The following is a 13369-nucleotide window of genomic DNA, read 5'->3' on the forward strand; positions in this document are numbered from 1 at the left end:
AGGTTGACAGACGAGATCAGACAGGATTCCCTGTGGACTATGATGTTTTCAGATGACATTGTGATCTGTAGTGAGAGTAGGGAACAGGTGGAGGAGACCCTGGAGAGGTGGAGATGTGCTCTAGAGAGAAGAGGAATGAAGATCTGCAGGACTAAGACAGAATATATGTGTGTGACTGAGAGGGAGGGTAGAGGAATGGTGAGGATGCAGGGAGTAGAGGTGGTGAAGGTGGATGAGTTTAAATACTTGGGATCAATAGTTCAGAGTAATGGTGAGTGTGGAAGAGAGGTGAAGAAGAGAGTACAGGCAGGATGGAGTGGGTGGAGAAGAGTGTCAGGAGTGATTTGTGACAGACAAGTACCAGTAAGAGTGAAAGGGAAGGTCTACAAGAGGGTAGTGAGACCAGCTATGTTATATGGGTTGGAGACAGTGGCACTGACAAAAAGGCAGGAGTTAGAGCTGGATGTGGCAGAGTTAAAGATGTTAAGATTTGCACTGGGTGTGACAAGGGTGGACAGGATTAGGAATAAGTATATTAGAGGGTCAGCCCAGGTTGGAAGGTTTGGAGACAAAGCCAGAGAGGCAAGATTACATTGGTTTGGACATGTGCTGAGGAGGGATGCTGAGTATATTGGGAAAAAGATGCTAAGGATGAAGCTACCAGGTAACAGGAAAAGAGGAAGGCCTAAGATAAGGTTTATGGATGTGGTGAGAGAGGACATGCAGGTGGTTGGTGTGACAGAGCAAGATGCAGAGGATAGGAAGAAATGAAAACAGATGATCCGCTGTGGCGACCCCTAATGGGAACAGCCGAAAGAAGATGATGAAAGGTTTTGAAGAATTGGAAGATAATGTAAGACTGTAAAAAATGTTTTCTTGCCCCAGCATGAAGGTGGGGTGGGAGGAGAGAAATATCAATACTATAACATGTATGTTTCAGATATACAATGAACTATATGTTTATAAGTTCTTACCAATACTGTTATGTAAAAAAATCAATACAATAAAATTTAAAAAAGTATAAATGGCATCGACTCTAAAGGAAGAAGGAAAAAGTGAAATTCCACTTACTTCTTTGGCAAGTTACCCCTCTGTATCCTGGTGGGCAAATGCATGTTCCATTCTCTTTCACACAGGATGCCCCATTCTTACAACTGCAGGTCATGTTACAGTTTTGCCCCCAGTAGCCTTCCTTGCAAGGTATCTCACACTGCCTGCCTGTGGATGAAAATAAGATGTGACCAAGAAAAGCTGCATGGTTATAACCCTTCACACTCACCTATCCAGTTTATGGTCAAGCAGTTTACAATTCTCATCTGCTATTCACCCAGCAGTAAAAATGTAATGTCATTTGTAATCACTCTAACTATCTAGTTAAAAAATGAATAAAATTACTTTTACTGAGAGAAGAGTTTAAGAATTTTTGGAAGACACAGCACATAAACAGTGGATAGTCTCATCACAGGTTTCCTCAGTTCTACTAATAAAATTACAAAGCCAAAAGAAATGATGATAATAATAATAATAATAATAATAATAATAATAATTATAATAATCATAGCTTATCCCATCAGTTGAGTACATTCTGGTTTGCATTTGCAAATCACCTAGAAGGCACTAAGGAATAGGACATGGTAGATCTTGTGTTGTCAATGAAATCACAATGTGTTGCATATTGCTATGTCATTGCAGATATATAACTGTATTCTTAGGATATACACATTTTTCTCTTCTGTCAAATGCATGGCTTGCCTTATTGCCTTAAACAGTTCACTGTCAGTTCATTTTGTACACAGTTAGTGTTCTCTTATGAAAAGTACTTAGCCGAACAACACAACTATAAGGTCCCATGGCTTTATTTGTACCTATCAGAGATCCTAAGCTAATTCTTTACAGACCATGGTAGCATAAGAAAAACTTCAAACAAGTACACTTCATAATCGTGTCATCCAGTTTACTACACTGCTTTATTTATTTGTAGCAATGAAGTCTGACATTTTCTCAGTGTTTCCAACGATTACAGGAAAACCAGGCAGTGCCCCCAGTACTTTTTTCTACTTAGTTTACTTCCTAATCATAATCACAGTCTTACTCTATTTAACATTAGGAGATCCTTTATATCAATATGTTTTTGCATTGCATAACTATAATATGAAACAAAGTGTATGACCCAGCAGCTTCAGTAGTAACACATATCTATTTGTATTCAAAATTAACTCAAACCGAACTGTATAAGGCAATAAGCTGGTTATTCAATATAATTTTCATAGACATATTAAGAAAAAAAATCAAGCCACATCAAACAGCAATTATAGCACCTCAAGTATGTCCATTGGTATGCAGAATATTTGAATACTTCATATACCTAGATAATCATTTTCAGCAGGGCCAGCAGCACCATGGAAAATCGTTAATGTGTATAGTTGGTACAGTGAGAGGATAGAATTCATGCTAGGGTCCTATGCCAGGATGTTTACCAATATTCATCAAATGTGTCATGCAGTACTAGCATTTAGTTTGTAACCCAGGCTAAGGTTCTGTTCCCAAGGGTCCCACATTTGGTTTGCATAATTTGATTTGGCATCTACTCAGGAGTGGCCTTAGGTCAACTGGTGCCCTAGGCAAAAGGGCTCCATGCCCCCCCCATACCACCTTGGTGCCCCTATCCTGGTCTGCCTACACCAGATAAATACTGGAAAAATGCCCCTGCTAGAGTGGTGCCCTAGGCGGCCGCCTAGTTGGCCTATGCCTAAGGCCGATCTGCTTTAATGACAGTTAAGATTACAATTCCTAAAGGAAGGGCAGCATAACTAGCTGTCTGCAGATGTACTACATTTATCATTTTATACAAGACAAGGAGAGAACATTCAAAATAGAAAGAGTCTGAAACAACACAGTCAGAATTATTTAATACACACACTATATGCACAGAGAGAAAAAGGAAGTGTAGGAAATACTGCAACATACAGCAAAAACATTAGCAGTAGATAGCAGGAATATATTACCTCCTAGCACAAATAAGTGGCTGGGACATCACCTCCTGTAGTACTGTACTGACGTTTGAAGACACTGCTCCATCAAAGACTTGTACAAGATTTTAGGCAGCATAAGGGATACTAGATAAAGGGGTGTAGTGTGTGCATCTGACTATACAGAAAGAGGCTAAAGAAACCAGAGGTATCCTGATTTAAAGATTAGACAAAATTAAACTGGTAAGCAATTCACAACTCCAATATAGTTATTAGCTTTCAGAAGAGTAAATTATTTTAACTAATTTTAGAATAAAACTAAAAGCTGGAGGGAGTACACTAAGAGTAAGAAAAGAAAGCATTTTTGCAGGAAGAAATACTGAATAATAAAGAGAAGGTTGTGGCTTCAAATCCAGTTAAGAGTGTAGGTGGAATTCATAGATACACTATAGTATGAAAAGCTGTACAAGGGGCTTTACACACTAGTCATGGGGTTCTCAAGTCATAGACACCTTGCTGCTAACTAGCAAATCTTTGCTCTGCTGAAGACAGAGTGTTTTTAGCCCAGCATATACATACAATATTTTATGAGTGTTACATATGCCAGTTAGGCACTTCTGCATCCTGTCGCAATGCTCTGCAATAATTCATAGACATCTATACTATGCAAAATTCATGCAGAGCAGTGCACAAAATAAAAAAAATAGTCAAGAAAATATATTTGTGTGCACATATGCATTCATTCAGAAAACCTGAGAAGATAAAGCAGAACAGATTTGCAGTGGTCGGATTTCTGATCCAGGTAAGTGGAACAGCATAGTGTTTGTGGGTGTTTCTGCATGTATAAGCAAATGTTTGTGAGTGTGTCTGTGTGTGTGTGTGTGTGTGTGTGTGTGTGTGTGTGTGTGTGTGTGTGTGTGTGTGTGTGTGTGTGTGTCTATGAAAGTGAGTACATACTTCAATGCTTATTGTGAGAGGATGTATGCGTGTGTGTCTTTGTGTGCTTGATGGCTGCTGCTGAAGTGATCCGTGGCTGCTATGGGTAAAAAATCATCGACAGGAGATCATGAATGCATGGTATCTTGGCAACAGATGTGCAATAACTGGATTTGTCACTCTTGGATGGCTATATGATCTTTTAGTTCATTTATTACCTGGATAAGCTCATTGAACACGTGCCCCTTCTCAGTGTCAGTCCAGGAGCACTGTCTGGTTAAGTGACTTGGAGGTAAAATGAATCAAATCTTGTACTTTTGACTCTAGTAAGCAGCTCATTCACAGCTCAGAGCTTTAATCCTCTGTTTTAACTGCCAGAGTAACTGGTGATCAAGCCACTCATCTGTTAGCCAGTTAGGAGCAAGAGAGACAGACAGACAGATGGACAAACAGAGGAAATTAATTCAAGATCTATTTTATAAATTATTGTATACATACCATCTATCATGCGATATACATTGCTCACCATTCCAACAAATGAATGCCCTATATGGGTTCAGGTGCCTAGGCAGCGAGACATTTCCCTGTGGTACATTTGAATGGGGACACATGGCTGAACTGGCAGTCAGATGCACAGAAATATGGCTGTTTGCAAATTTCCTGTGGACAAAGAGAAGAATGTGTTTCTATGCTCACAACTTCAATAACCAAATGCACAGGGGGAAAACAATGTCCATGCTCCCCAAGGGAACATAAGACAGCAGGCAATATGGCAGGCATCAGCAGCAGGCTGGCCAGAGGGCATGTCAGTAGCAGTAGAAATGCAGTGCACAATGGGCAGTGCTTTTATAACTAGAGTGTGTGGACCACTACAGTGTCTAGGAAACATTACCTAAAACGCATACTGGAGCATAAATGTGACTACAGCAGCCTGCAAGATTTCCTCCATGCTGTAGCGCACTTCTGCATGTTGTAGTTACATGAGTATGTACTGTACCCTGAGCACAACACTCATTACTTCTTCTGCCACCATGCATTTGGTTATTAAAGCTGTGAGCATGGCAGTGTGTGCTTCTCTTTGGCCACAGGGAATTTGCAAACAGACATATTTCTTTGCAGCTGACTGTCACTTCAGCCATGTGTTCCCAGCCAAATGTACCACAGGGAAATGTCTCGTTACCTAGGCACCTGAACCCGCCCTATACATTATACAATGTACATCTATAACACATCACATATGTATGCAGATTTTGACTAGCTCCTTGGAGAGCTTGGTTAAATACTGTGGCCAAAATAACTTGGTTGAAATACTTTTCTCAGTAATGAGACAGTCTTACTTGCTTGACATTAAACAAATTATGAAACAGTGTAGCCCAAGAATATTATCACAATTAACACATGTTCTTTGCTCCATATTTCCCACCACTTTGTTCTTTTACTTCTGATATATATATATCTCTTACCTGTCCAGCCTGGCTTGCACATACAATGTCCATTTGCAGGGTCACAAGTCTCGGCATGGGTGCACTCACAGTTCTGGTAACATCCTAGGCCATATCTTCCTTCCTAATTAAGAATTTGTGGGAAGGAAAGAAAAATAATATGAAACTTCGAAATATCCATATAACACAAGACAAAATGAAATTCAGCCTTTATTCAATAGAAAATCTTCTTGTTTATATTAAAAGATGTTGCTGTCTTGCGTTGAATCCCTACTTCTTTATATCAGTAGTGCGGAGCTGTATCTATACCCAGTCGTGGCATCAGAAAATGTTGTTCTGATCATTGGTGAGCTGTGCCTAGAAAGTCCATGTCAAATCACTAAAAGGATCACATTTGTGTTGCCTTTCAAAAAAAAACTGCTTTCAGGTAAGCTGGAGAGAGGGTGACTGGAGCCTTTTCACAATATAGTAGAAATAAAATATTATGTCCTAATCAGTAGAAATAAAATATTAAGTCCTAATCAGTAGAAATAAAATATTATGTCCTAATCAGTAGAAATAAAATATTATGTCCTAATCAGCCCACTGGAAGTAGCAAGTTCCATGGCTCTGAATAGCATTTGTTTAACAGGGTTGAGTTAATCTTATACTGCCTATTTCATGAGTGTGGTCTAAAAGCAGCTGTTATTTTTAGTTAGACCACTACATGGGACACTTCTGTTGAATTGTATGCATTCCCATTCATTCCATTAAAGATGGGTTTGTTTCTTGAACTCAAAAATGAAAATATCTGCAGCCACAGTTCAACTACAAGCGAAAATAAATATTAACTATGTCTGGACAAATGCTCTTAGTAATTTTCAATTAAATAATGAAAGGTAGCATTTGCTTATTGGGTCCTAGACTTAAACATTAATTATTCCAAGTAAGCTCAGCTTTATTTATTTACTTTTATTGTTATTTATTTTTATTTTACATTTTATATTTGTTTACCGGGAGTGTCTGACTATGCCAAAGGCCCATTTTCAGCTGAGGCCCAGGGAGAAAAGCTCCAATACAATATTTTTAAAATCACGTGTAGAATAATAGAAAATAACACAATACAAGTCAGTTGTACAAGATCAAATATACAAATAATTGTTGTAGAGCAACAAAATAGGGAAAAATATCTGAAGTACAAGTATGTAAGTTAACATACAAGCTTATGTCAATAAGAACTAAGATACAACATGGGTAGATTGATTGGCATGTAGTCACAAAGATCAGGAAGGAAGGAAGGAAGTAATCTGGTCAAAATAAGAATCAAATCAGTGTACCAAGAATTTCATTAAGAAAACCTTTTGAAGCTTCAGATAGGTTGATTAATGCAGGATGATCTTCTTTCGGCTTTTCCCAGTTATGGTCGCCAAAGCGGAACTCTGGTTCGCCAATGACTGGCAGAAGATTTTTATTGTGCCGAGGTGCCAGCTCGATGCCCAACCTTCAACGAAGTCACGCCCATTCACACATGTCTTTTGAATGCCACTCGACTGCGGGGAGGACATGCAGACTCCACACAGAAGGCGCTGACAAATGTGATCTTTAGCCATTGTCCATGGTGTGCCATTTTACTGAAGGAGGTCAGAAAAATATACCAAATTTGTACTTCAGACACTGTTTGGACAACAATTTGAGTTAGAGTTGAAACCTTTTCATCTGCTCAAAGTGAGCTATTTTTAATGTGAATGTGACATTTTCCAGGACAAACCATACCAACCAATGAAAAGGACTGAACTTCACTCTTGCAAAAAATAAGCTTGAATTATATTGCTCTTTCATATCATATTAAAGTGTTTCATATACAAAAATAATTGTTTTATGCAACTATTAGAGGAAACTTAGGAAATACATTTTTGGCCCTAAATCTCCGGGCATTTGGCATTTTTTATTTTATTTTTTCCACAGGATGCAACTGCCTAAATAGCGACTTTCCTACATAAAAGACAGGTAGAACTCTAACCTGAGTTCACATTATTAATGGCATGCTAAATAAATAGCACCTAACCTATCCTCTAGCTCTGTCTAATATCATATCATACACTTAAAGGGGATGTATCAGCCATGCAACAACTTAAAGAGAGTAAATCCAGTTGAAGTTTGTCTGTGTGACCTTTTGGAGTGGATTTAATTTGGGATAATTTGCATGCACCTAAATGTTTATGGATATCAGGCTTGGCCTTAAGCTCTGTGTTTCTGGACTATAGTCAATGCTGTATGGATGAACTTAGAAAAAAAAGGGGGGGGGGCTTTTTGGCCCAAATGCACCAATAAATATTTAAAAACTAAAAAAGTGAAAAGTTATGGGCAGTCATAAGCCATGTATTGAAACAACTGGTATGTCCTTTAAGGATCATTTGCACATGTACTTGGAGGTTGGCATAATGTTTAAGATGTTTATCTCATAGACAAGAGATACAGGGTTTGATTCTCACTAAGGGAAAATTAGCCAGGCTTACAATGGTCCACAAGGGCAGATAGCCTAGCATTTATCTAGCCAGGGGCCCTCAATTACAGGAGATTTAATGTATTACACAGTAAAGGCTCTAGTCTAGCTGGGTTTTCTTGGAGCTTTATCTGAATGGTACTGGTGCTGAAATATTAAATACTGTCATTATTACAAGCATGTATTCACAAATAGTGTGCAAACAAATTTTTTGTTTTTCTTTTCTTTTCTTTTGTACCCCTTGGTCAAATGTTATATTCCAGAAGAATGGAAACAGAGAAGGAGTGTCTTCTTTCTTACTATCACTCTGACACTATGCCCTGATTATGCTTCACTACAGCAGACAAATTCAATTCATTTCTAAACAAAAAAATGATAGAAAAACACATTTGTTCTTCATCTATACTTCCTGACTATTTAACACTGGTATGGTACTTTCAAAAAGAGACAGACATGCAACATGACAGAAATGGATCAAACTCAGCAGAGACCGTTTTGATGAAATACATGAGAAGGAATGGTGATGAGACAGAATGAACTGTATAAATGTATGATACTTACAGGGCAGCGACGCTCACACTTCTCTCCAGACCATCCAGATGTACAGGTACAAGAACCATCAAAAGCACTGCAGCTGGCACCATTAAGGCACTGACATGTCCTGTTACAGCCTTGACCAAAAGTACCCTGTGAGCAAGGAATGGAGCAGTCTAACCCATGCCAGCCTGGAAAGAAAAATTTGGAATTGGGGGGTGGGAAGACAAGCACTGTCATATCTGTGTACATAACGTCTTTTTAACATTATTTCAATCCACAGAACAAATCATAGCACAAATCTATTAACAGTAAGAGAAAATAATGAAACTAAGTAAAAAATAACAACTTTAAACAAGTCCAAAGATTAAAAAAGTCCATAGCAACTATATCATTTGCTACAAGGGAGCGTTTCATAATTACCAAAATACGTTAATACCAGCTGAAAAACTATAAGTAATCCCTTATTTGAATTATTTGAATTATAGCCACCCACCAGTTCTTAACAGAAGTCAAAGTAACCACTGTTGACATTCCTGCCAACATATCCCACTGTTTGTAGGGTACCAGACTTTTAATTTACTAAAGGTTATATAAGCCTCATAAAGGAGCATTTGAATTTATAAATTCTTAAGATAATGCATTTCTTTCATTATGTTAGGTCAAATATCTTCTTAAAAAAAAAGAAATGGAGAAACAGATTTTTGATAAAACTAGTCTTTACTTTATAAAAGTAAGTACAAATATATAAATATATATAAATCCATTTAAATTATTTATTATTTATAAACATATAAATATGTATAACTCTATTTACATGAAAAATCAAAATTGTCTGTTACTGTGAAAATGCTCCATATGTTATCAACTAAAATGTTCTATTCAGTAATGCATTTCAAGAAAAAAAAACATTGATTAGTATCAGATAATTTAAAAAAGAAAATCTAAATAGGAATCTTTGGCAATATGAATGAGCAAGCAATAATGCTCAACAGGGTATGTGTTAATGTGCAATTAATGGCCTCTCAGAGGTGTTATGAGACATCACACAACAGGAGGAGGGCTTCTACACCTCTGGAAGGGCATTTATTACACATTATACAACGACCCCCCATTAATATTCAAAAACGTGTACGCTGATTGGTCAGCGTGCACGTTGTAAATCAGTTATAGTAATGGAAAAAAGGTCCGGTCGCCCGGACTTTTTCCATTACTATAACTCTTTTTATAAGCAATGGAGAACACAAGATCTCCATTGCTTCATACTGTCTCGCTATGTTAAACGAGTTTGACATAGCGAGACAGCTTTAAAAGAAGCAACGGAGATTCTCTGTTGCTTTTTTTAAAGCTGTCTCGCTATGTCAAACTCCTTTAACATAGCGAGACAGTTTGTAAAAAGCAACGGAGATCTTGCTTTCTCCGTTGCTTTTTTCAAAACTGTCTCGCTATGTTAAATGGGTTTAACATAGCGAGACAGCTTTAAAAAAGCAACAGAGATTCTCCGTTGCTTTTTTTAAAGCTGTCTCACTATGTTAAACCCATTTAACATAGCGAAACAGTTTGTAAAAAGCAACGGAGATCTTGCTTTCTCCGTTGCTTTTTTCAAAACTGTCTCGCTATGTTAAATGGGTTTAACATAGCGAGACAGTGTTAAAAAAGTAACAGAGATTCTCCGTTGCTTTTTTTAAAGCTGTCTCACTATGTTAAACCCATTTAACATAGCAAAACAGTTTGTAAAAAGCAGCAGAGATCTTGCTTTCTCCGTTGCTTTTTTCAAAACTGTCTCGCTATGTTAAATGGGTTTAACATAGCGAGACAGCTTTAAAAAAGCAACAGAGATTCTCCGTTGCTTTTTTTAAAGCTGTCTCGCTATGTTAAACCCATTTAACATAGCGAAACAGTTTGTAAAAAGCAACGGAGATCTTGCTTTCTCCATTGCTTTTGCCCACAGCTCTAATGTACTGCGTAGGCATATGCATGTGCAGTACATCAGAACTGCCACAGAATACCAGACAGCTGCAGAAGGGCAGCAAGGAGACATTATAGAATGCCATTATTTAAGAAAAGTAAATATTTTTTTTCTTAAATAATGTCATTGTATAATAGCAATAACCCCCTTCTGGGTGTGGGTAATGCTGGATTTACCCACGGTTGACTTTGTTTGGCCACTCGGACTTCGCCCACGTGACCAAACCACACCAACCGTGGGTAAATCCAGCATTACCCACACCCAGGCGTGGGTTGTTGCTATATTAACACACACCCTGGAGGGCATTATTGTGCTTAGAGAATGGGCTCCCTGTAAAATTGTTGTGTTTTACTTATTTATTTTTTAACAACCTCACAATATGGGTTTTATTGAGAACATAGCTGAAGGTTTTATTTATTTAGTTATTGACTGAGAAAGTCCACTGGGTCAGAAACACGTTTTCAGTGGAGGCCTGGGGAGAAAAGCTCCACTTACAGTAAAACATATAACAGATAGATACAATAGACATTATTTGAGTATGATTTTGAAACAATTTCAGTAACAGTAATAAGTAAAATAAATAAAAATATACAGTCGAGATAAGTGTGGGCATTGGATATTCACTTAGTGGCAATCTGTTCATCTTTATACTCTGATAGGACAGAGGCTAAAAACAAAGTTCTTTATATTAATATAAAAATCATTGTAGAAATGTAGAGTAATGAAAGTTAGCTGGTTAAGGTTGTTAGTTAAGAATAAAGTCCAGTTATATAACAGAGGCCTAGGACTAGTTCTAAGGTGGAATTAGATTTGGGCCACATAGGCAAGTTTGGTTTTCAAGAAAGTGGCATCTTAAGGTATATTTGAAGGTTTTTAATGAATCTAGTAAAGTAATGTGGGGATGAGGGTGGTAGGTCATGTCATAATTTTGCTATGGAGTAGGAATATAAACTTTGTCCTGCTCTCTTGTTGGGCTTGGACACAAGTAAAAGTTGTTTGTTTGAAAACCGAAGTTTCCTAGAGGGGATGTAGGACTGGGTGATATGTAAGAGTGCGGGGTAGTTCTCTGGATTATATATTAGTTTGTGAGCCATGGTCAGCTGAGTGTACTACAGGTAATGGGGGAAACTGAGCCACTTTAATGTGTCAATGGCTTGACAATGGCTGTTGTCATCTTTAGCTTTAAAAAAATTGATTCTGAACTGTTCATACCTGCATAATTGAATCTGAAATTAAAATAGCACATTTATATCTTTTGATTGATAAATTATCCCCCTTTTTGAAAAGAATATATATTTATGAAAAAGTTGTTGATAAGGCACCCCTCTCTAATGCTATTATTTTGGACAAACACTGATATGCTGTCCCCATTAACAAAGATAAGAATGTATTTGCAAAATAAAGATTTGTCAGTTTTATAAGTTCATAGGTTCATAGGTGTGTACTAGGCTAATGGCCCTGGGGCCTTTACAAGCCTAGCCTGGAGGATTACCCTGGCATTGTGCTACCCAACCTTAGTTCCCAGTGCCTCTGTCAAGTAAAGACACTGGTGTGATCCCTGGGGTGAATTTTCTATTTCCCATCCACTCATCAAGATTTATCTTGAAGAGGGCAAGTGAGGTGCTCTGCTTGACATGTATGGGAAGTCTATTCCATAGCATGGGCAGTCTTTGGGTTAAGAACCTGTCCCTCCAGCATGTTCTGCTGATTGTGGTAATGAGGTTGAGGTCTCCGGAGCATGTGGAGTGCAGGGATTGGGATTTCTTTAGATGTAGCATTTGTAACACAGCTGGGTCAGGCATGGCTTTGTAAGCCAAGCAGAGATTGCCTCTAAGTAGGCAATATGAGACAGAGAATATTTGGAGTTTTTTTAGTCTGTCCATATAGGACAAATGTTTAAGGCCTAGGATCCTCTTTGTGAGGTACTTTTGTGGCCTCTCCAGTTGTTGCAGGTGTTTAGTGAGGTACATGCCAAATGGGGCATTGTACTCAATGACTGTCCTAATGAGGGAAGAGTAGAGGGAGACAATGACCTCTTTCTTCCTGGATGCAAAACCCTTAGTAATGAGATGTGCCACATAACAGGACTTTCTGACCACAGTGACAATGTGGTGATCAAAAGAGAGGTTGCTGTCAACCTGTGTTCCCAGATCTCTTATAACACCTTCTGTGTTCTGTGGACTACCATCAATGTGGTAATTCATGGGAACCGGGTTTTTCCCAAAGGGGATGATGATACATTTTTTGGCATTGAGCTTAAGACCATGGTTCTGACACCAGTCACTGGTCTCAGTGTGACCTTTGCCAGAGTCCCTTCGTGTTGGCCTGGACTTCAGAGAAGTAGATACCAAACAGGAGAGGACCCAGGACCGAAACTTGTGGGACTACACTCGTGACTGGTCAGCAGTCTGACTTGCAGTCAGCTACTTTCACACTGTGGGTTCTACCTGTGAGCCAGTTTACAACCCACCTAGTGATATAAGGGTTGATGCCTAGCTTAGTGAGTTTTTCTATGATTCCTGAGTGGGGAATGGTATTAGGCATTGGCCAGATCAAGTTAGGCTGTATGCACCACCTTGCCTTCATCCACATCTCTGGTGACTGACTCAAAGAAGTTGACCAAGTTGAGCAGGCATGATCTACCCTTCACAAAACCAAACTGTGTGGGATCCAGAGTTTGGAGATTCTCTGTATCCCTGTTAATTGGGTCCATGATGATGCGTTCCCTAGCTTTGCATATCAGACTCTTCAGGCTAATGGGGCGATAGTTCCCAGGGTCTGTAGTCGCTCCTCCTTTGTGGAGAGGGATGACTGTAGCAGTGTACCATTTGGTAGGGACAAAGCCTAAGGTGAGGCTGTGACTGAACAGAGAACACAGGTGTGGTGCCAGTTCACTCTGTAGTTCATGTAGAACACTGCCAGGGATATTGTCAGGTCCCATAGAAGCTGTATTCTTGGCCTTGAACAGTGCTGTTTTAACCTGTGCAGTAATACTAGGTGCCTGGCAATCTACTGGTATTGTGATTGGTCCCTTGGG

At 38.7% G+C, this 13369-nt stretch overlaps 1 protein-coding gene across 1 annotated transcript in view; it reads right to left on the bottom strand.

The window, feature by feature from the left end:
• LOC122808226 (multiple epidermal growth factor-like domains protein 10) overlaps positions 1–13369 on the bottom strand; it is a 693858-nt gene that overhangs the window by 232790 nt on the left and 447699 nt on the right. The window contains exons 12-14 of the mRNA XM_044079188.1: positions 8391–8554; positions 5369–5471; positions 1072–1218 (exon numbers count right to left, since the gene is read on the bottom strand). Of these exons, the coding sequence (XP_043935123.1) occupies positions 1072–1218; positions 5369–5471; positions 8391–8554 (414 nt within the window). The remainder of the gene's footprint in view (positions 1–1071; positions 1219–5368; positions 5472–8390; positions 8555–13369) is intronic.

The sequence above is a fragment of the Protopterus annectens genome, chromosome 8.part0 (assembly GCF_019279795.1).
Source record: "Protopterus annectens isolate FY-2018-M chromosome 8.part0, PAN1.0, whole genome shotgun sequence".
Lineage (NCBI taxonomy): Eukaryota > Metazoa > Chordata > Ceratodontiformes > Protopteridae > Protopterus > Protopterus annectens.